General features: G+C 41.8%; 1 protein-coding gene across 2 annotated transcripts in view; it reads left to right on the top strand.

Moving 5' to 3' along the window:
- The window catches only part of ASAH2 (N-acylsphingosine amidohydrolase 2), a 79,451-nt gene that overhangs the window by 6,112 nt on the left and 53,369 nt on the right, over positions 1-19,970 (top strand). The window contains exons 2-3 of one of the 2 annotated variants that reach the window (XM_074236303.1): positions 9,310-9,499; positions 15,203-15,335. In XM_074236303.1, coding sequence (XP_074092404.1) covers positions 15,209-15,335 — 127 coding nt within the window. In that variant the 5' untranslated portion in view covers positions 9,310-9,499; positions 15,203-15,208. The remainder of the gene's footprint in view (positions 1-9,309; positions 9,500-15,202; positions 15,336-19,970) is intronic. The other variant, XM_074236302.1, reaches the window with a different exon arrangement.

Here is a 19,970-nt window from a genome sequence, read left to right on the forward strand (position 1 = left end):
GCAATGTAATTCATCTTGCTCAAGGTTCACCTTTATCTCTATATGGCACATTCAAGGTTCAGATCAACCGAGAATGGAGGGGCAAAGGCTCAGTTTGGTCTCTGCCCAGCTAAGTGAAAGAGGCCTGCACTGCCTGGCAGCTCTTGGGGCTGACTTGGAAGCACCTGGTTCAATGTCCAACAAAAAGGCTGAAGCCCTGAAAGCATTTCTCCAAAAATTCATCCTACTGCTGCCTTCTGAGATGGAGTGTAGGCAGATACTCAAAGGATCTGCTGTTTAGTCAGGGTGGGGAACCACCTTGGGCTGTGTAGCTCATCACTGATTCTATCAGAATTGACCAACCTAGATCATCATTGATCTGTCAGCATGGGGAACCCCACTGAGCTGTTGAGATTACCATTGATTCTATCAGAATGGGGGACCCCCCCATTGTGTAAATCCCCATTGATTCTGTCAGAATGAAGAATCCTACTGAGCTATGTCAATCACCATTGATTTTTCAGGGTGGGGTACTCCATTGACCAACTTGGATCACCATTGATACTGTTGGGATGAGGAACCCCACTGAATTGTTTAGATCACTATTGATTCTGTCACAATGAGAAACCCCACTGAGTTGTGTAAATCACATTGATTCAATCAGGGTGAGGAATCCACTGAGCTGTGCAGATCATCATTGGTTCTGTCTGGATGAGGTACCCCATTGGCCTGCTTAGATCCCCAGCCATCCAGAATTAAGAAGATGAGACCTAGGCAATTAGGAAATATTAGGAAATATAAAGATTAAGGGGCAGGTCTAATGTCAGAATTGGTGGCAGTGACAAGGTAAGACAGGTGTTCCCATCTCTATGCCCAACAATCTTTCCACCATACTTATTGCCTCAAAGTATAAGATATAGCACATAATTTAAACTTTTTAAAAATAAATAAATTTTACATAAATTTCAAGAGTCCCAGGGTCAGGGGCAGCTAGGTGGCACAGTGGATAGAGCACCTGCACTGGAGTCAGGAGGACCTGAATTTAAATCTGGCCTCAAACACTTAATAATTGCCTAGCTGTGTGACCTTGGGCAAGTCACTCAACCACATTGCCTTAAATAAATAAAAATAAAAATTTTAAAAAAAGAGTCCTAGGGTGAATCAATAAAAATTAATTGAGCACCTACTGTGTTCCATAAACTATACTAAGCACCAATATAAAAAGGGACAAAAGCCTTCAAGGAGCTTACAATCTAAGGAGACAACATGTCAATAAATATACACAAAGCAAGCTCCAAATAGAAATAGGCAATACTTAATAAAGAGAAGGCATTGGTGTTGAATGGTCAAAGAAAGCTTTTGGCAGGAGGTGGGATTTTAGCTGGGACTTTAAGGAAACCAAGGAGGTCAGTAGTTGGAAGAGAGATATATGAGAGACAGCCAGAAAGAATGCCTGAAGCTGAGAGATGGAGGGTCTTGTTCATGGAACAGGCAGGAGCCCAGGGTCCTTGAACTGAAGTGAATCTGCAAGACTGCAGAAATCTGTACTTGATTCTGGAGACTAGAGGGAGCCACAGGAGTTTAGTGAGATCATCAGAACTGAACGTAAACTAAGAGCTACAGGATGGGTTTCTTTTATGAAGCATGACTTTTGGGCTTGAACTGGATTATTGTGGTTTGACCTTCATTTTCAAAGAGGATCAATGACATCATGGGGTGATGTCTTGGATTTAAGTGAGGCAGGATTGCCCAAGGTTATCAGCCTCAGTCTCCCTTCCAGAATCATCAAAGTCCTGTAGTCAAGATGACTGGGGGTGCTTTGGGATGCCCTGGATGACCTTGATGTCTTAAGTGGACTTCGAGATCATTATTTAGATGACTCAGAGCCATTTATTGCTTACTTCCTTATGGCTGAGGTTAAAGTTTGGAGTTGGACTTTTGGAAAAGTAGGAGTGTTATTTATTATGTTTTGAAAGGCTACTTCATTTTTGTTTTTAACTACTTCTACATATCTATTGTGGTACAGGAACCAGAGTGCTGAATTTGAGTTTGAACATCTGGATTTGAACTCTGGTTCAGCTGTTTACCACGTCTGAGACTTTGTTTCTTCACCTCTTGGAACCTCACTTTCTCTTTTTGCAAAATAAAACTCAGGACTAGATGGCCACAGCATGGTGGAGTGGCTAGAGAAGGGATAGTCCATTCCTGGTCACTAGCTCTGGATATGGGTGTGATTGTGTATTTATATGAATGAGTGTGGATGTGTGTACCAACACACATATAAAGATGTCTTTAGCTTGGGTGGCATGGATGTTTAATTTGTCTGAATATGCTAGCATACTCTCACAATGCTCTTTAAGGCTCACAATGCATTTGTGTGAATTATCTCATCGGATCCACTCAACAAGCCTGTGAACTAAGTGTTTATTAAAAATGTATTTTAAAATATTTTATTATTAAAATATTAATTTTATTAAAAATATTTTACAGAGAGAAAACTGAGGGGATTTGCCCAGGACCCCACAGATGGGCAGGGTATGAGGCAAAGTTTGAACTCAGATCTTGACTCCCAAATCAAACATTTTGTCACTTGGTCAATCTGCTATAGGTAGATTCTCAGAGAATGGTCCTTACCCAGTGGGGCTTAGAGGAGGTCTTCTCCACCTTACTCCTTTCCAGATTTGCTTCAGTTCAGTGGTGCTGGGCTCTCACCTGTTCCACGATCCAGACCCTTCAGTCCTCAGCTCCAGGCTTCTTTCTGGTTGTCCCCCATGTATGGAACACACTCTCTCTCCTCTTTTCCAGTTACTGATCTCCCTGACTTCCTAAGTCCCAACTAAAACCCTACCTCCTACTAAAAACCTTCTTCAATGTGCTGGTTATGTTTTGTCCAAGAAACTCCTGGTTCTCCACAGGAGGAGCTCTCTTCTCCTTCCCCCATTCAGACTCTCCACCCTGACCCTGTGATGGGTGAGCTCTGTATCAGATTTCCTCTCCCCAGATTCACCTCATCTTGCTGGAGGGAGCATGGACTCAACAGAATACTACTTTCTTCTTCCTTTCTCCCCCTATTTGCTTTTTTCCTGACTGTGTCCTATCAGCAAACACAAGTCCTGGTTTAGGAGTCAGAGGTCATGGCTTTGAATCCTGATTCTTCTACTTCTCAACAAGAAATCCTATTTGGAGGCTTGTTTCCTTTTTGGTAGAAGGAGGGGACTGGACTTGGCTTTGGAGGAATCTTTGAGGTCTAGCTCCAATGACCCTGTGGACTTCCAAAGCACATGTGAGTTGTTGAGTGGTGGGACTTTGGGCCCAGGGACATATGCTGGCTTCCAGTCTCTGCAGAGATGACAAATAGCGCAACAGCCTCCTCTTAGCTCCCCCCATCCCATTCTAGCAACTACCTTTGTAACCTGGTAGAGCAAAGTAGATGAGATTTGCTTTTGACAGATGCAATAAATTCTTATCTGTAGGCTTGACAAGAGATAAATTATCAGTAAGGTATTTCTGAATAGTCTTTCTGAAGAAGGTTTTTTTTTCTCACCAAGCAGTTGGCTTCCCATGAACCCATGCTAACTCTTTTTCTGTTCTTATTTTTAGGTTTTAGGTATGTGGACATTTCCCAGTTCTTTTTGGCTCCTCTCCCCCTCCCCCCAACAAAATCCCCAAACTCCCTCAGTGGAGTGAGTTGGGAATTCATCTGTAGATTTCTAGGGCTCTGTGCAAGGTGAGAACAAAGGAAAATGAAGATGGAGCAGGTCTGTTGACTTGCCCCTTGGCTGTGGGTTCCCCTTTCTTGGTTGGTTAGATGATGAGGTATGATGTAGAGAGGATTCTTTTCAGGTAGGGGTCCCTTCTAGTCTGCTAATTCTGGGATTCTGGGAACTAAGATTTTATGTGGGAAATGCTTTGCAAACCTCCAAGCTCCCTACCAATAAATGCCAGTTATTAGAGCAGGGTGGTATTAGCTAGATCAGCATGGTAGAGATGCCCAGCTTCAGCTCCTTCAGGTCTGGAGATCCCTGGGAGGTTGAGGCCAGAGTTGTGAAGAAAACTGGGAAGAAACTAAAGGAGGATGTAAGCATGGCCAGAGGTTAGTCTGGGCCTCTCTTTTTGAGTACAGGTCAACCAGGGCAGAACAGAGACCCTTGGTTGCCAAAAACAATTAAGATCCCCTTTCTTTTCTAGTAGGATAAAAAGTATAGCTGTTAACTTCTGCTTTTCATTTTGAACTTGGAAAATATCTCCTGAAGCCACTCCAGAGGTTGATGGGATTCAATAAAAGTGACCGAAAGAGAAACAAGTTAGGCTTCAAAGTTTACTTGAAGATGGATGTATCCTGTGTGATCTTTGCTGTGGTGTGACCTGGGGTTTAACCTGTCTGGCCCTCACTTCCCTTTGCATGAGTGGACCTCTGACTTTCTTGTCCCATGACCTCCAGGTTCCACTTTCCTCACCTGTAAAATGAGGAAGGGGAACTGGAAAATGTCTAAGGTCCTTTTCAGCTCTGAATCCATGATGGATAATGACTGAGTTTTGGCCACATAGCTCAGTTCATCAAGTTGCAAACTCATATTCAACAGGGGAAAAAATGAGGTATCTTGATTGATTAGTGAATCCAGTCAATGAAGCTTAGACTTTAGAGTTTCAAAGGAACGTCAAGGTTCTCCAGATCAGATCCATTTGGAGAGATGAGAAACTGGATCCAAAGAGAAGTGATTTATGGTCCCAAAGCTAGACAGACATTAAGCGGCAGAGAGAGGATTTGAACCTTGATCTGAATCCAACTTCCTTCTCTGTACCAAGCTACAGCTGAAATGCTCTGAAGCCCTTGTAGTAAACACAATGGTTGTTTCCATGTTTTTTCTTTTATTTAAATTTAAAAAAAAATTTAGGCAATAGGGTTAAGTGACTTGCTCAAGGTCACACAGCTAGGCAATCATTAAGTGTCTGAGGCCGGATTTGAACTCAGGTCCTCCTGACTTCAGGGCTGGTGCTCTATCCATTGTGCCACCCAGCTGCCCCTCCATGTTTTTTCTTGATGCTCATAGATATGATCTTGGAATCTGGAAGGAGGAGTCAACACTTGCAGTCTCTGGCAGGTCCCATCATTCAGGGAAGGCTTTGAGTTCAGAGACAAGCTCTGTGTCTGTCACTCAAGGACCAGTTTTGCCAAATTTAGCCAAATTTATATTTTGCTGTTGTGGCAGCTAGATGACACAGTAGAAGGACTTGAGTTCAAATCCTAATTCAGAAACTTAATAAATACGTGAACCTGGATAAATCCTTTCACCTCCCTCAGCCTGGATTTCCTTATGTGTAAAAGAAGAAGAATAGCATTATTTATGACTGGGTTGTGTGTAAGGAACAAATAAGATAAAGTATATAAAAAGCCTGGTAAACTTGAAGCATTATATAAATGGGAACCAGTAGCTTCATTGTTTTAGCCCTAGTAATTCTCAAAGGTCATCTTCCAAGAATGGAAGGGTTGCAATCTGCATTAGTGGAGAGAGGATGCACATTGGCAGAACTATATCCATAAGTCTTCAGAATATGGAAATTCCTCTAAATCACTTTGAAATTGGGTTATTTTAACAATTAAATTTTGAGTGAGGCAAAGGAAATTGATACCTCTAGTAGTTAATCCAAGAAACCTTGGTTAGCAACATCATGAACCCTGCCAAGCCAAAATGAGTTACTATTGGTTATTCTTTTCTCGAACTAAAGGATTTACTCACTGATTATTTCTAATTCCGCCTAAAGGTATTTATCTGGACCTTTCTCTTTCCTAATAGAGTCCTGAGCATCCTCTTTAGAATTAGGGTTAGAAATGAATTTAGGGTTGAGGATGGGAGACAGAAGGGAAGGTCTCCCCAATCATCTGGGTGGTCCCTCTTGTAATTATTTTGTATCATTTTGTATTTATTGTACTTTATGATTAATGAGTTGTGTCCACCCAGGAGAATGGAAGGGAATGTTTCATTTTTGCCTTCCTAGCACTAATATCTAGTACACAGGGGCTTGTGCATAGCAGATGTTAATACTTAACTTGAATACCACTTTAAGGATTGGGGCCTTTGCTGGACAATGGGAATATCGAAAAATGTTAAGTCCCTTCCTCAAGAAGCTTAGATTTTATAGCTCTCATGGTGATGATGAGCATGAAATGCGATTGTGTGTGTGAAAGGAGTTTGGGAGAGTCCTGACTCAAAATCCAGTTCAACAAAGAATGTTTGCCATATGCAGAATTCGTCTAGAGTGTGGAAAAAAAGACATTTTGCTTACATAATTTTTTTAAATGCTTATTCTGAAGGTTACCCAGGTAAGCGATTATTACAATTATTCTATAAACATGGAATTGTTTTTGGAGGGGTTGAGTTGTTCCCCTAAATTCCTGTCCCTGTGTTGAGAGTTCCTGGAAGTTAGGGAGTCAAGGCGAGAGCTTATTCCTTACATTATCGGGGACCCTAGATCCAATATTTTTCTAGAGGGGTCCTAATTTCAAATGAACCCATGTCAGATCCTCACCTCTCTGTCAGAGAGACTGGGTTTCATCTTGAGAGTCTGTCTCTAATACGTACTCAGCATGACTTTGCTCCCAACCAGAATTTTCCCTGGAAATGGAAGAATCTGGCTCATGTATTTCCAAGCAACTCTCTAAAGGCCATTGCAAACATTCAGATTAACAATAGCATTCATTGTAAAACCAATTTATGAAAGAAGAGAGATAATCTGAGCTCCCTTAGCAAGGCTATACTTTCAGACTCCTTTCTGGTGAGCTTCAGTTCCCTAAGGTGTTCAGTCAATAAACATTTGTTTGCTAGGCATTGTGAGGGCTAATCTTATATGTTGTCTCTGATCCTTTGACCCTTTCCCTCAGAAGTTTTGTCCCAATTTTCTCAAAAGCTTCTAGAGCATCTCTTAAGGATTCCAGAAACCCGGATGGAATTGAGATCCCAAGTGAAGATATCATCTCTGCGTCCCATTGCCCTGCTTCCCTTGGGTTCTTCTCACATCCTTGTTCTAGGGTCCCTTTGCCCACTCTTAGTTCTACAATGCCTTTCCCTTATTCCTATCTGTCCCATGTTTCTGAAGCTCTGTTGCCGAAGCATTCACATACCTGCTGGTCAATGAAAGTCTGAGATATACCCCTTTGCTCTCCTGGTAATATGGTTGTTTTTGCCATTTATGCCTTCATCATAGCTGTTTTAGCTGGAAACTCCAGTTTTCCTTTTTTGATGATTTGTATATCTCTACCTTTGATCAGTCTTGTGAGGGAAAGGGGAAGAAGCTGCTTGAATGCTTTTGACCTTTCCTGAGATATTACTATCTAGTGTATTCTATTTTCAATGGCTAATTTACAATTTAGGGCAAAAATCTGTTTTCATGGCAAAAGTCTTGTTTTGAGAGTGGACCTATTTAGTGGATGGGAATCCAATGCATGGATTTCTATGTACTCAAGAAGTTATTATTTCAGGGTAGTAGCAAGGGCTAAGGACTGGACCAGGGTTCAGCAATCTTAGATCTCATCCTACTTCAACCTTGAACCTAATATATCTAAGTTCTGAAAAGATTGGACTGGAACAAAAGATTCTTCCAATCATGTAATATCTTGGAACCTCAGTTTCCTCAATTGTAAAAAGGCAACAGCAATTTCTACACTACTCACCTCTCAAGATTGTTTCAAGGGTCTTAAACTTAAGGAGGCTCATCTCGATCTGCAAAGTGTCTTATATCTCTGAATCTCCGATCCTACGATTTTTGGGAAGACACATAGATGAATCCCACCAGAGGAGAAGTTTGGCTATGGTAGGTTTCCATCTGTACCAATAGAGGAAATAGCATTAGACTGAAACCATGAATCTATCAATTATTCTGGAACTTAGGTTCTTATCCAATGGTTGTTTATAAATTGACTATTTTATAAAAGCCTTTCTAGTTCATAAAGGGTCTTAAGAGATGGAGGTAGAATTTGAAGTGAGGTCCTCTTGACTCCAAGTCCAGTACTCTTTCCATTGTGCCACCTAATTGCCTCTTTCAATATGTGTCCTACATGGGTGGCTAGGTGGCGCAGTGAATAGAGCACCAGCCTTGGAGTCAGGAGTACCTGGGTTCAAATCCAACTTCAGACACTTAATAATTACCTAGTCATGTGGCCTTGGGCAAGCCACTTAACCCCATTGCCTTGAAAAATCAATATGTGGCCTACAATAGTGGTATTACTCCATCCTTGGGCCACTACTGGAAGTTCATCTAGCTAGTCAGATCAATTTGAGCTGGCATTCCCCACTCCAGAGTTACCTTGACACCAGAATAAATCACCAGGGTAGGCTTCAGTGGGCCCAGTCTTACAAATGAGTGCCCCTGAATGAGTTATCCTCTCTCTCCATGCACAGTGCCAAGATGGTCAAATGGCATCAGGACTCCATGTTGCTTTTCCCATGGAAATGATGACTTGTAATAGGCAACAACTATAGACAAAGCCCCTTCATGTGAAAGGCCCTTGGATTATATTGAGAGCCCTGGCATCCCAGCAGTGTGACTGACTAATTATGCCATGAGAATACCTTCTTTGGGAGATATTCTTCTAAGCCAGAAAATCAGTGCTAAGGGTAGAGGAAGATAAATGGTGCCGGCTCCAATATCAGGGAGATCTGAGTCAAATCTCTCTTCTGACACGTAGCAGCTGTGTGACCTTAGGTGAGTCACTTCCATTTCTGGTTCTAGCTGCTTCAGCTTCCTGATATGTAAAAACGGGCAAGGTTGTTTTGAAGATAAAATGAGACAATATTTGTAAAGAGCTTCACAAGCCTTAAGATATTATAGAAGTGCTAGCTGCTTTTATTGCTATTGTTGGTTTGCTGTTGCTTGATCCCTGAAGGTAGAACCAGAAATGGAAGTGGGGGAGAAGGTGCAAAGAGACCAGTTTAGGCTGCATAAGCTGTGGAACTCTCCCAAGATACAGTGCCATTATTCCACGCCATGCTGCCTCACTCGTGTTACATGTAAAATGGATGCAGCAGTCACTGTTCAACCCACCTCCAGGGCTGAGGTAGGAATGAGGGAGGTTGTGGATGTTCACTGATACATAAATGTTGTTCGTTATGAGAGGGTTCCTAAGAGGAACCAGCCTAGACTGGAGTGAGGGACCCATCTGAAGCCCTTTTCTCTGTCTGGATTTTAGTTAGTAAACCTGCAGAAGTCCTGGCAAAGGGGAGAGAACTTCCTTGGCCTCCCAAGATCTTTTGGCAGGTCGCCTCCTCAACAAACTGCCTGGCAAGTCAGAGTTCCTTCTGTTATCGACCCATCCTTATCTCATGCTCCTTTCAGACTCAGGATAGTGAGGAACAGCTCAGCCCTGCAGCAGTGATCTCATTTGCACTGGGGAGCCTAGACTACGGGCAGACCAACAGCTCCTCCGGAGACCTGCTGCCCGGGTGGCCTGGGATGGGTCAGAGCAAAGTCTTCTAAGGAGCCTGCTTTCAGGGGATTCTCTCGTTCTTAGAGACATTGACCTCAGGTGAGGATGTGTTTGTCCAGAGACGGGTCAGGATGGGGTGAAGAGGGTCCTAGTAGGGGCTGGCACTAAGAAGAGATCTGGGTTCAAATCAGCTCTGCCATTTATTATCTGTGTGATCTAGGACATGTCACTCAATCTTTCTGAACCTCAGTTTCCTCATCTCTTAAATGGATGCAAAACTTACCAATGCCCACCTCATAGGACTGTGGATAGAAAAACATGGATGTAAACTTTTACATGAATGTGAAACTCTGCTGTGAAGAAACCACTTGTGTTGGCTTACTTTTCCTTGTGGGGGCTCCAATTTGTCCTGTGATGTCTTATGGTCCTGAGAACTCAGTACTGTGGCCAGGTAGGATTTTAGTATGAGGCTTTCAGATGGGTCCCTCACCCCAAACAAATACTGGCAACCCTAACTCTGTTATTTACTGCTTATTTGGTTTCAGGCAAGTCTTTACCTCTTTGTGACTCAGTTTTCTGATCTATGAAGTGAGGAGATTGTCTTCCACTTTTAATGTTCTGATCCTAGCTCTGAGTGCTCCCTGGGGGTCACTATTATTGGGACCTCTGAAAGTGAAGCAAGATTCTAGACTTAGAGTTGCAAGGGTATCTGAGAAGCCATTGAGTCCACCCACCTCATTTTATAGAAAAGGAAACTGGGGCCACCGGAAACATGAGTTTACATGCCTTGCCCAGCATCAAGCAGGCAAGGATTTGACAGGCAGGATTTGAGTACATGTCTTTCTGACTCTAGGTGCAACTCTTTTCACAATTCAGTCAGATGGACTCTCTGGGAAACAGCTCTTCCTAAAGAAGGAAGAGATGGTTCGGCTATGGAGCTCTCTAGTTCAGATTTCTTCATTAGTCAGAAACCAGGAGAGATCTGGGTGGTGGTAGGAGCTAACTGTTTTTTTGAATTTTATTTATTTAAGGCAATGGGGTTAAGTGACTTGCCCAAGGTCACCCAGCTAGACAAATATTAAGTGACAGAGGCCAGATTTGAACTCTGATAATCCTGACTCTAGGGCTAGTACCACCTAGGTGACCCCAGAAGCTAACATTAATGAGAGAGTCCTTCTATGTTTGCCTTAGAGAAGACAGTGGCAGAACCCAGGCAGACCCTGTCTGTGTCTAACCAGGAGTCCAAGGTCTCATCCTCAAGTTTCTGCTCCCACACTGTTCTGCAGGAGGGTTCTGCCATCTCTGGCACCATCAGCAGTGATGGTCAATGCCTGGAGCATGAGGACTCGGGGTGAGAAGGTCAGGGCTGGGTTCTTACTTGTAGCCCACTGACCCAAAGAGCCCCCCCTCCAGGGTTTTGGGTTTCCTCAAGACCATGGTCTTTTTTTTTTTTTTAAGATTTTATTTATTTTAAGTTTTACAAAATTTCCCCTAATCTTACTTTGCTCCCCCACCTTCCATAGAAGGCAATTTGCCACTCTTTACATTGTTTCCAGACTATGGTCCTTTTGAAAAGTGCCTTTCTTTTTGTATGTGACTTCTATGTCCATCATTACTGCTGGGGGATTTTGCATGGTTTATAGCCTTGGTGTCTGAATACAAACCTTGGTGTCTCTCTTACACAATACACTCTCTCTCTCCTTTCCTTCCTCCCTCTCCTCCTCCTTTCCTCCCTCCCACCTCTTCTTCCCTCCCTTCTTCCCTCCCTTCTTCCCTCCCTCCCTCCCTCCCTTCCTTCCTTCCTTCCTTCCTTCCTTCCTTCCTTCCTTCCTTCCTTCCTTCCTTCCTCCCTCCCTTCCTTCCTTCCTCAAGTTTTCATCCACAAAAGAACTAATTTGGAAATATTTTACATGACATGTATGTGGCCTATTTCAGAAATTCTTGCCAAAACTTAAAAAAAGAATGTTAAAACATGTTAAAATTGTTTTTACATATATTGGAAGAAAATAAAATATTATGTTAAAAAAAATTCAGCTTTGGGGAAACCCAAGATTCTGGATATAAATCTACAAAACTTGCAGACAAGACTTTGCCAGTATAGACCATCCATCCCTATACAATTGAGATGATCCCTTCCAATTCTAAAAGGGAGTTTTCAGGTTGTCCCTGAGTCTTCTCCAGGCAAAACATTCTCAATTCCTTTAATTGATCCTCTCATCTCAGGACGAGATCAATTAGATAACAAGTTTTTATTAAACACCAACTCTGTCCACTGCATGGTTCTAGGGCCTGGGCATACAAAGGCAAAAGAGGAAAAAAGGAAGAGTTGCTACCTCCAAGTATTTTGCATTTTATTGGAGGAAACAACATGTCAACATATAAATCAGTCCAAAAGTCAATAACAAAATAATTTGGGGAAAATTGTGTTAGTAAGAGGGGAGATAAGGAGCAGCCACTTGCAGTGAGCAGCTCACGTGCTGAGCTTTTTGAGGTTTGTCCTTCATTCTTGAAGAAGACCGTGACATCAGGGAGGTGATGCCATGGCAAGCACATGAATTAGATTTCAGCAAAAGGGATGCTGTATTAGGTCACCAGTCTCACTTTCTCCTCCAGAGTCATCTGGGTTCAGTGGCCAGATATGAATCAGGATGACTGGAGACGGTCCTGGTTGGGAGGCAGTCAGGATTAAGGGACTTGTCCAAGGTCACACAGCTAGTAAGTATTAAATGTTTGAGGTTGGATCCAAACGTCCATTCTCCTGTCTCTAAGGCCAGTTCTCTATAGTAAGTCAGGGATTCCAAGGTACAGACATGACAAAAGAGAACATTGCAGGCATGGGGGTGGCCCTAGGTGTACAAAAGCATGGAGGTGGGAGAATACTACTTCAAAGGATCAATAGATGGGCCATTTAGGTTCCCTTCTTCATCTGGGTCACCCCCTTGGAATATTATCTTGTCACCATCTTTCCAAAATGAAAGTAACTAAAAGGAAATGTAGTTCTCTAGTTAAGGTATCACTAGGGTAGAGGGCACCAATGGGGGGATCAGGAGATGATATCTATCAATTACTGTGGAGCACTACAGACTCACAAGCTCTCATTATCAATACCAGTCAATATTCCCCATGCTGGTCTCTGGAAAGAGGTTTTTATGGTGCTGCTGGGAGGATGGGGAGAGGGAGATTTGAACCTCTGTACATTCCCATTCAGCCTCTATGAGAAACCAAAGAAGTGGAGTTGTGGTTAAGAATCTTGGTCTCTCTTTGGACAGAAAAGACTTAATTAATTGGACTACATGACATTCCATCTTTCACTTCTGATCATTTCTATAGACTACTCTTCCTATTTTTAAGGCACATCCTTCCTTATCTCTGCCTCTAAGGATATGGGAGTCACTTTCTTTTTGTTTAGGAATTTTGGGTGTTTTGGGTGGAACAAAGAAACTAACCAGAGAGTCCCCCTAAAACCCCAGACTATTAGATTCTTTTGAAGTGTAGGAATGAGCTAGAATTCTCTGCCAGTTTAGTAGAATTGGTAAAATAGCAACTCTTTGCCATCCCAGGTGCCCTTAGGGTCACGGATACCCCTAAAGCTTAAAAGATTGCAAGATGGTGGCTAGCATCAATCCCAGGGGACAAGCACTGTTTTTAATCCCCATTTTACAGATCAGCAAACTGAAGATCAATTTAATTAAATTCAGCATACATTTATTAATCATCTGTTCTAGGTCAGACACTATAAGAGGTACTAAAGATACAAAGATGAGAACAAAACAGTTCTCCCCCACTTCAAAGGAGCTGACATTTTACTGGAGTGGGGTGGGCTAACCCTAACCCTAACCCTAACCCTAACCCTAACCCTAACCCTAACCCTAACCCTAACCCTAACCCTAACCAGATTCAGCTTGTCACATAGCTAGCAAGCATTTGAACTTACTTGAAGTCCAATACTGTGTCTTCAGTAACATCAACTCCCATAACCCCTGGGAATGGAGAATTTTCTCCATTATCCTCACAAAAGATGGGCCACACCATCTCCATACCCAAATGATGGGGTGTGGAGATGAATGAGAACAAATATGTGATGTGACTGAACTAGAGAATAGTTGGTTAGGAATGAGTAGTGAGTGGGCAAGTCATTGGTTCATTGTAGGTGAGAGCTATTTGGCTTCCTTTGCCACAACTGAGAGGTCAAATGAAAGCGACCTACCTAGGGCAGGACTTGAACACAGATCTTTGACTGAGTTCAACTTCCTCATTCTAAAGATGAGAAAATTAAGGATGAGAGAAAATGACTTGCCCAGGGTCATCTAACTTATAAATGTCAGACTCTAACTTGGGTTTTCCTGACTCAATACCCCTCATCTATCCATTATACTGTCTTACTCAAGCCCTTTTGTCCTACCTACCTTACAGGACTATGGGAAGAATGGCATGCTATAGAATGGGTGAATTTGATACAGAAATATCATAACTTGAAGCTTTTGCCCCTCCTGGTAAACTCTCTAGGGCCTGATTTTGGTCCCAAGGTAGAGTAGAAATGGATGAATTAAGGTGGCTGGACAAGGAGAAATCCAACCTTAGTCTTAAAAACTTTTGCCCCGTGATCTTATGATGAAGTCAGTGGCATAGTGGGATGAGTGTGGGGTTTGGAATCAGAAGGCGTGGGTTTGAATCCTGGCTCAGCATCGATCAAGTGTGTGATCTGAGACACTTTATCACTTTTCCGAACCTTAGTTTCCTCTTTTGTAAAATGAGGATCAGATATGATCACAATGAGAGTTTCCTTCAAAGGGTTCTTATGGTCTAACCGGTTAACATGTATGGGTTTTATTTAAGAGGAGATGGGTAAATTAGCTGCCCTAAAGTGGCCCTGAGCTGTCCTAGCTACTGTGCATTCGTCTCGTGGCCTCACGACATCCAACATTGTAGGGTCATGATATTTAATGATGGGACTTTGCTTAGAGATGATGAATTCGCGGTCCTTAAGCCTCTCTCCCCAATGCATACCCACATCCACATTTTTTGGGGGGAGGTGGGATTATGATTAAATTATGACTCTAAGACCAAGGGTCACAAGTAAAGGAGATATGATTTGAATTGAAACTGGCACATTCTGAGAAGAGCTTTCTCTACCCTGGTTTTAAGTACCAGGCAGGTACTAGGCTCCAGTGATCCATGAAGGTGGAGGCTGTTTTGCATTCAAACAATTCCTCAAATTCTAGAATGCCTCAGTTTCTTCATTAGTAAAATGTGGGAGTTAGATATTGAAGTAGCTGATTTTTGCCCAGGATGTTTGCATTCACAGCCCAAAGTTCACAGTAGATGATTTCTATGTTCTCTTCCCACGCAAAATCTGTGATCGGTTGGCAGTATTCTAGGCTTATTGAATACTTTGCATTTAGAATAAAATTGTACATATCTTATTTATGTATACGAGTAAATGTTCTTGCATATTAGCCAGTAGTCAACACATATCATTAAATGTCATCTTGTGATAAATGCTGGGTTGTCACTCCCTTTTGAAAGTGAACTCCTTGAGGATGGTATTTCTGCTTTCTTTGCATCCTGCCCAATGGCGGTCACATATAAAAATCTTTTCATGCTTATTGATTGATTGATTGGCTGACAGTCTGATTCAATCCACTGATTTGAGAATGCCAGCCCCAGTGGGAATCTTAGTCAATTCGGAAGGGGGTAGGCTTCTTGGAGAGTGTTGATTGATTTATGATTGTCACTGACGTTCCTCCTTTATTATTCTCTCCATCTTTCTCAATTCCTATTTTCCTGACGAAATTTTGAAAGAGAGCAATGGCCAAACGCACCTTCTCCAGCCTGGAGATCTTCTTAATTGTCCTCCTTGTGCTGATGACGGCAATCACAGTGGCCCTGCTCAGTCTCCTCTTCATCACTAGTGGGATCTCAGAAGACAATAAAGGCAAGTGACATTACTTCTCTAGATCCCTTGGGTGGTCCTAGAGCATTAGGCCTTGAAAGACCCATGGAGATTTGAAAGTATGGAATAAGGGACTGATGCTGACCCACTGGGAGCCCCCAATGCAATTATCTGGGCAGCACTTGTCCAGGTGGGCAGGAAAGCTGACTTTGGAGTTGGGGGCTTGAGCTTTTGATCCTAGCTCTGCTGTTTACATTTGTGTGACCTTGGATGAGTCACTATACTTCTTAAGACCTCAATTTCCACATCAATAAAAAAGGGGGTTGGGTATTGGGATAGTTGATATTTGAAGAGAACATTTGAGTTTTCAGCTCCTTGCTATACCTGAGAATCTCAGCTTGAGTCTGTGAGCGAGGTGTTATTCCATTTTACAGATGAGGAAACAATCTCAGAGAAATGAACTGGTTTTCTCACATTCACACAGCTGGCAAATGTCAGAGACAAGATTTGAATTCAGGTCTTCCTGACTCCAATGTTCCATCTAATGCTCCATCTGTTGGGTGGTATTGCCTCTCATAAATAATGTCCAAGGTCTCTCTCAGCTCTATGATATATAGAGGCCAGAACTCCAATTTGCTCTATCTCTAAGGTGTCCTGAGAGTATTTTTTTCTTCCACATGACCTGAATTTTCTGTATAAACTATTAGAATCTTTACAGCATCTTCAAATTTTAAAAATACTCTGCTCACAAAACCACATGAAGTAGGCAGACAGCATGGTTTGAAGCTACCCCAGGGACAATCTCAATCCCTCAGTAAGAGGCATGAGTCCTCGGAGAGAACATTGATCTTGGTCTATGGCCATAAATGGCCATCTTCTTTTGTTTGTAGTTGCATGTCCTTTTTATATTAGATGAGGAAGCTGGAGTTCAGAGCAGGATAACTGACTTATTCAGAGTCACACAGCTTGTGTCCATTAGAAGTAGAATTTGAATGCAGGTCTATCTTGCCTAAAAGTCCAACAGTTTTTCCCTCAGTCAAACACTTAATAAATGTCTGTTGAATTAAATGGGAGGCAAGCCTCCATAATGATAATGCCCCCCCTTTACTAATGATTTCCTTCCAATATCCTGGCATGGAGCACAGTCTTTATTTGGCACAGAAAGAAACTGAGGCTCCAGGTGATTTTTCTAGAATCCCAACTGGCAGCAGATATAACTGAAACCCACACTTGAGTCTTCAGAGTCTAAGCCCTATCTTCTTTTCCCTGCTGCCTTTCCAGGAATTGGCTCATTTCTTACCTATAAAAGCATTATCCTCTCCCACCAAGCTCTCCCTTCTCCCCAAATTTCCTATTACTATTAAGAATACTACCATTCTCCCAGTCACTCAGGTATGTAACCTCGGTTCCATCTTTGACTCCTCAGTATCTCTTACTACCCCACATATCCAAACTATTGTCCAATCTTCTCAATCGGTCTTTGGGACACCACAACCCCTTCTCTCCTCTGACATTGCCCCTGTCCTGGTGTAGACCTTCATCACCTCACTTCTGGACTATTGCAATAGTTGCTGGGGTATCTGCTTACCTCAAATTTTTCCTGACTCCAGTCCATCCTCCATTTGGTTGTTAAAATGGTTTTCCTAAAGTGGAAGTCCAATCATGTCACACCCCAACCTCACCCCCTTCCCAATGACTCAAAATGTCCAGTCTATGGCCAGTCATTTGTTAGTTGTACCCAGTTCTTCATGGAAAAGTTATCTTCTGAGATGGGATTAGAGCTAAGTTTAAAGGAAGCTGAAGAATATTAGAGGTGGAGGAGAGGAGGAAGGACATCTCAGGCATGGAGGATAGTCATGGAAAGGGTATTATTGAGGAAGTCAAAGTAGATAGATCAATGCATGGTGGGAAGGAAAGAACAAGAATATTGGAAAGGTAGAAAAGGGCCAAAGGTAATATAAGGGCAACTGAGGGGCACAGTAAATAGAGCACTGGGCTTGGAATATAGAAAACCTGAGTTCAAATCCAGCCTCAGTCACTTACTAGCTGTGTGAACCTGGGCAAGTCACTTAAACCTGCTTGCCTCAGTTTTCTTGTCTGTAAAATAGTTTGGAGAAGGAGATGGCAGTCTTTGCCGAGGGTAACCCAAATTAAAACAACTTTCAGATGTCAATTTCCTTCCTATCAGATTAGCTAAAATGATTTACGGGCTAAGTGACAAATGTTGGAGGGGATATAAAAAAACTGTGACACTAATTCACTGTTGGTGAAACTGTGAAGTGACCTAACCATTTTGGAGACCAATCTGGAATCATGTCCAAAGAGTTATTAAACTGCCTATACCCTTGGACCCAGCAATGCCACTTCTAGATCTATTTCCCAAGATGATTAAGAAAAGGGAAAAGACCCCGTATGTTCTAAAATTTTGATAGCCGCTCTCTTTGTGGTGACAAAGAATAGTAAATTGATAGGATGCCCATAAACTAGGGAATGACTGAACAAGTTGTGGTGGATGATTACGACTGAATACTATTATGCTAAAAGAAATGGTGACCTTAATTGATCTTAGGAAACCATGGATAGTCTTGCACGAAATAATGAAAAGTGAAACGAGAAGGAGCAAGAGAACATTGTTTATAGTAGCACCAGTAACGTTTGAAGAATGACTTTGAGTGAATGAGTCATTTTGGCTCTAATAAATCTCCAAACAAGCTACAAAGTACTTATGAAACAAGACATTAGATGCTTCCTGAGAAAGCACAGAACTACTTAAAGAGTGAATTTACATATATGTATGTATATATGTATATGTAAATATATAAATAGCAGCCATTTCTACGGGTGATGGGAGGGAAGTAAAAAGGGGAAAACGAGAAATTTCCAAGATAATTTTATTATATATTTAAAAGGAATAACAAGTTGGACACGATAGAGTTGAAATTTCATGTGCTATCGTCTATTTTTTCCCTATACTATTTTGCTATGTTATGGACATGTCTGCTTTTATTTCTTAAATTCAGAATAAAATAAATAAAACTTTACAAAAGGAAAGAAAAATGTGATGCACCTTCAGAGTCTGATACTTTTTTTTACTTTCTTTATTGCCCTTTTCAGCTTGTGTTTTCTTTTGCAATATGGCAAATATGGAACTATTTGCATGATCCATAGGTATCATCTATACCAATTTTCTTACCTTTTCAAGAAAGTGGAAGGGTATGGAGAAAGAGAATTTGAAACTCGAAATTTAAAGAAAATAAATGTAAAAAATATTTCTTTATATATAATAAAAAATTTAGATGTAAGAAATAGGAAAGTTAGGAGGAAGGCAGGTATGAAGGGCTTTGAGTGTCAAACAGGACATTCTGCATCTGAAGGGACAGGGAATCAGTGGAATTTATTGAGTGAGTGTAGATGTATGTGAAGTGATTTGATCTATGATACACTTGTGAGGATGGACTGGGGTGGGAGAGACTGGAGGTAGACAGACCAGCTGTTATTGCCATGTTGCATGAGAGGATGGATGGGGAGAGTGTCAGAGGAGAGAGCGGCATGTCTTTTTTTCTTTTTGAAGTCTTTAGGTTTGCTTTTCTTTACTCAATATTGGGATGTGTGGTACAGATTCGTTTTGGGGGGGAGAAAAAAAAGAAAGTTGATCAAAAACTGAAGATATCAGTAAAAAATGTCAAGGGAGCACTTCTACTGCTCTGAACCTTTCTCCATCAGTTCCCAATACAGAAACACCATATACTCTTGGTTCTCCTTGGCTTAGCAGAATGGAGTATTGAAAGGACCACCTCTCTTACAGAAATCTGTACCCCATCTTTCCACACTTCCCAAAGGCAGACCTGTTGCACATGGATTTAAAACTAGTACCCAAATCAAAGTTAAGCTTAAACTCTTTATGAAATGTTAAATTAGCAATAAGAAAGGCCAGAAAGACCTAAGGGAAGTGGAGTCAACGATCCTGAAGATGTTAGTAGTGGTGCCTCTGACCTGAAGGGTTCAGAGAGGCATGTCTTAAAGATAGGGTGTGTGTGTGTGTGTGTGTGTGTGTGTGTGTGTGTGTGTGTGTGTGTATGTGTGCGGATGTGGGTGTATATATGTGTGTGTGTGAAGTGTGTTGCAAGTTTTAGCACAATCTTCCCTTCATGGTACCTACTTAAATCTTGTTGACTGGCTGCCAGACTATGCTCCGTTCCTGACTCTGGCACATTGCGCCTGAGCGTCCGCAACAGATCCCTACTTACAGTCACTGAGTAGGTGGCAGGAAGTTTCTCTCCTCCCTATTCTTCATCTCAGTAACATCACAGTTTTTCCTCCCTGCTTACTTTATTAACTATTGTGTGGAAAGCCGTTTGAACCTCAGAATGAGATGGGAACATGAGCTGTTGTTCCCCAAGGAGGGAGCGAGGAAGGGCATCATACAGAATGTACTAGAGAGTGGACTTTTTAATTTACTTTTTTATTTTTCCAACAATACACAAAAATAGCTTTCACCAATGATTTTTGGGAAGTTTTGAGTTTCATATTTTCTCACGCCCTCTCTTCCTTCTCTTCTTGACACCTAGTTTTTCTAATGTTATATTTATGAAACTGTGTCAAACACATCCATATTAATCATGTTGTTTAAGAAAATCAGAAGAAAAAGAAAAAACTAAAAGAGAGGAAAACCCCCCT

This window comes from Macrotis lagotis, chromosome 4, assembly GCF_037893015.1.
Source record: "Macrotis lagotis isolate mMagLag1 chromosome 4, bilby.v1.9.chrom.fasta, whole genome shotgun sequence".
Taxonomy (NCBI): domain Eukaryota; kingdom Metazoa; phylum Chordata; class Mammalia; order Peramelemorphia; family Peramelidae; genus Macrotis; species Macrotis lagotis.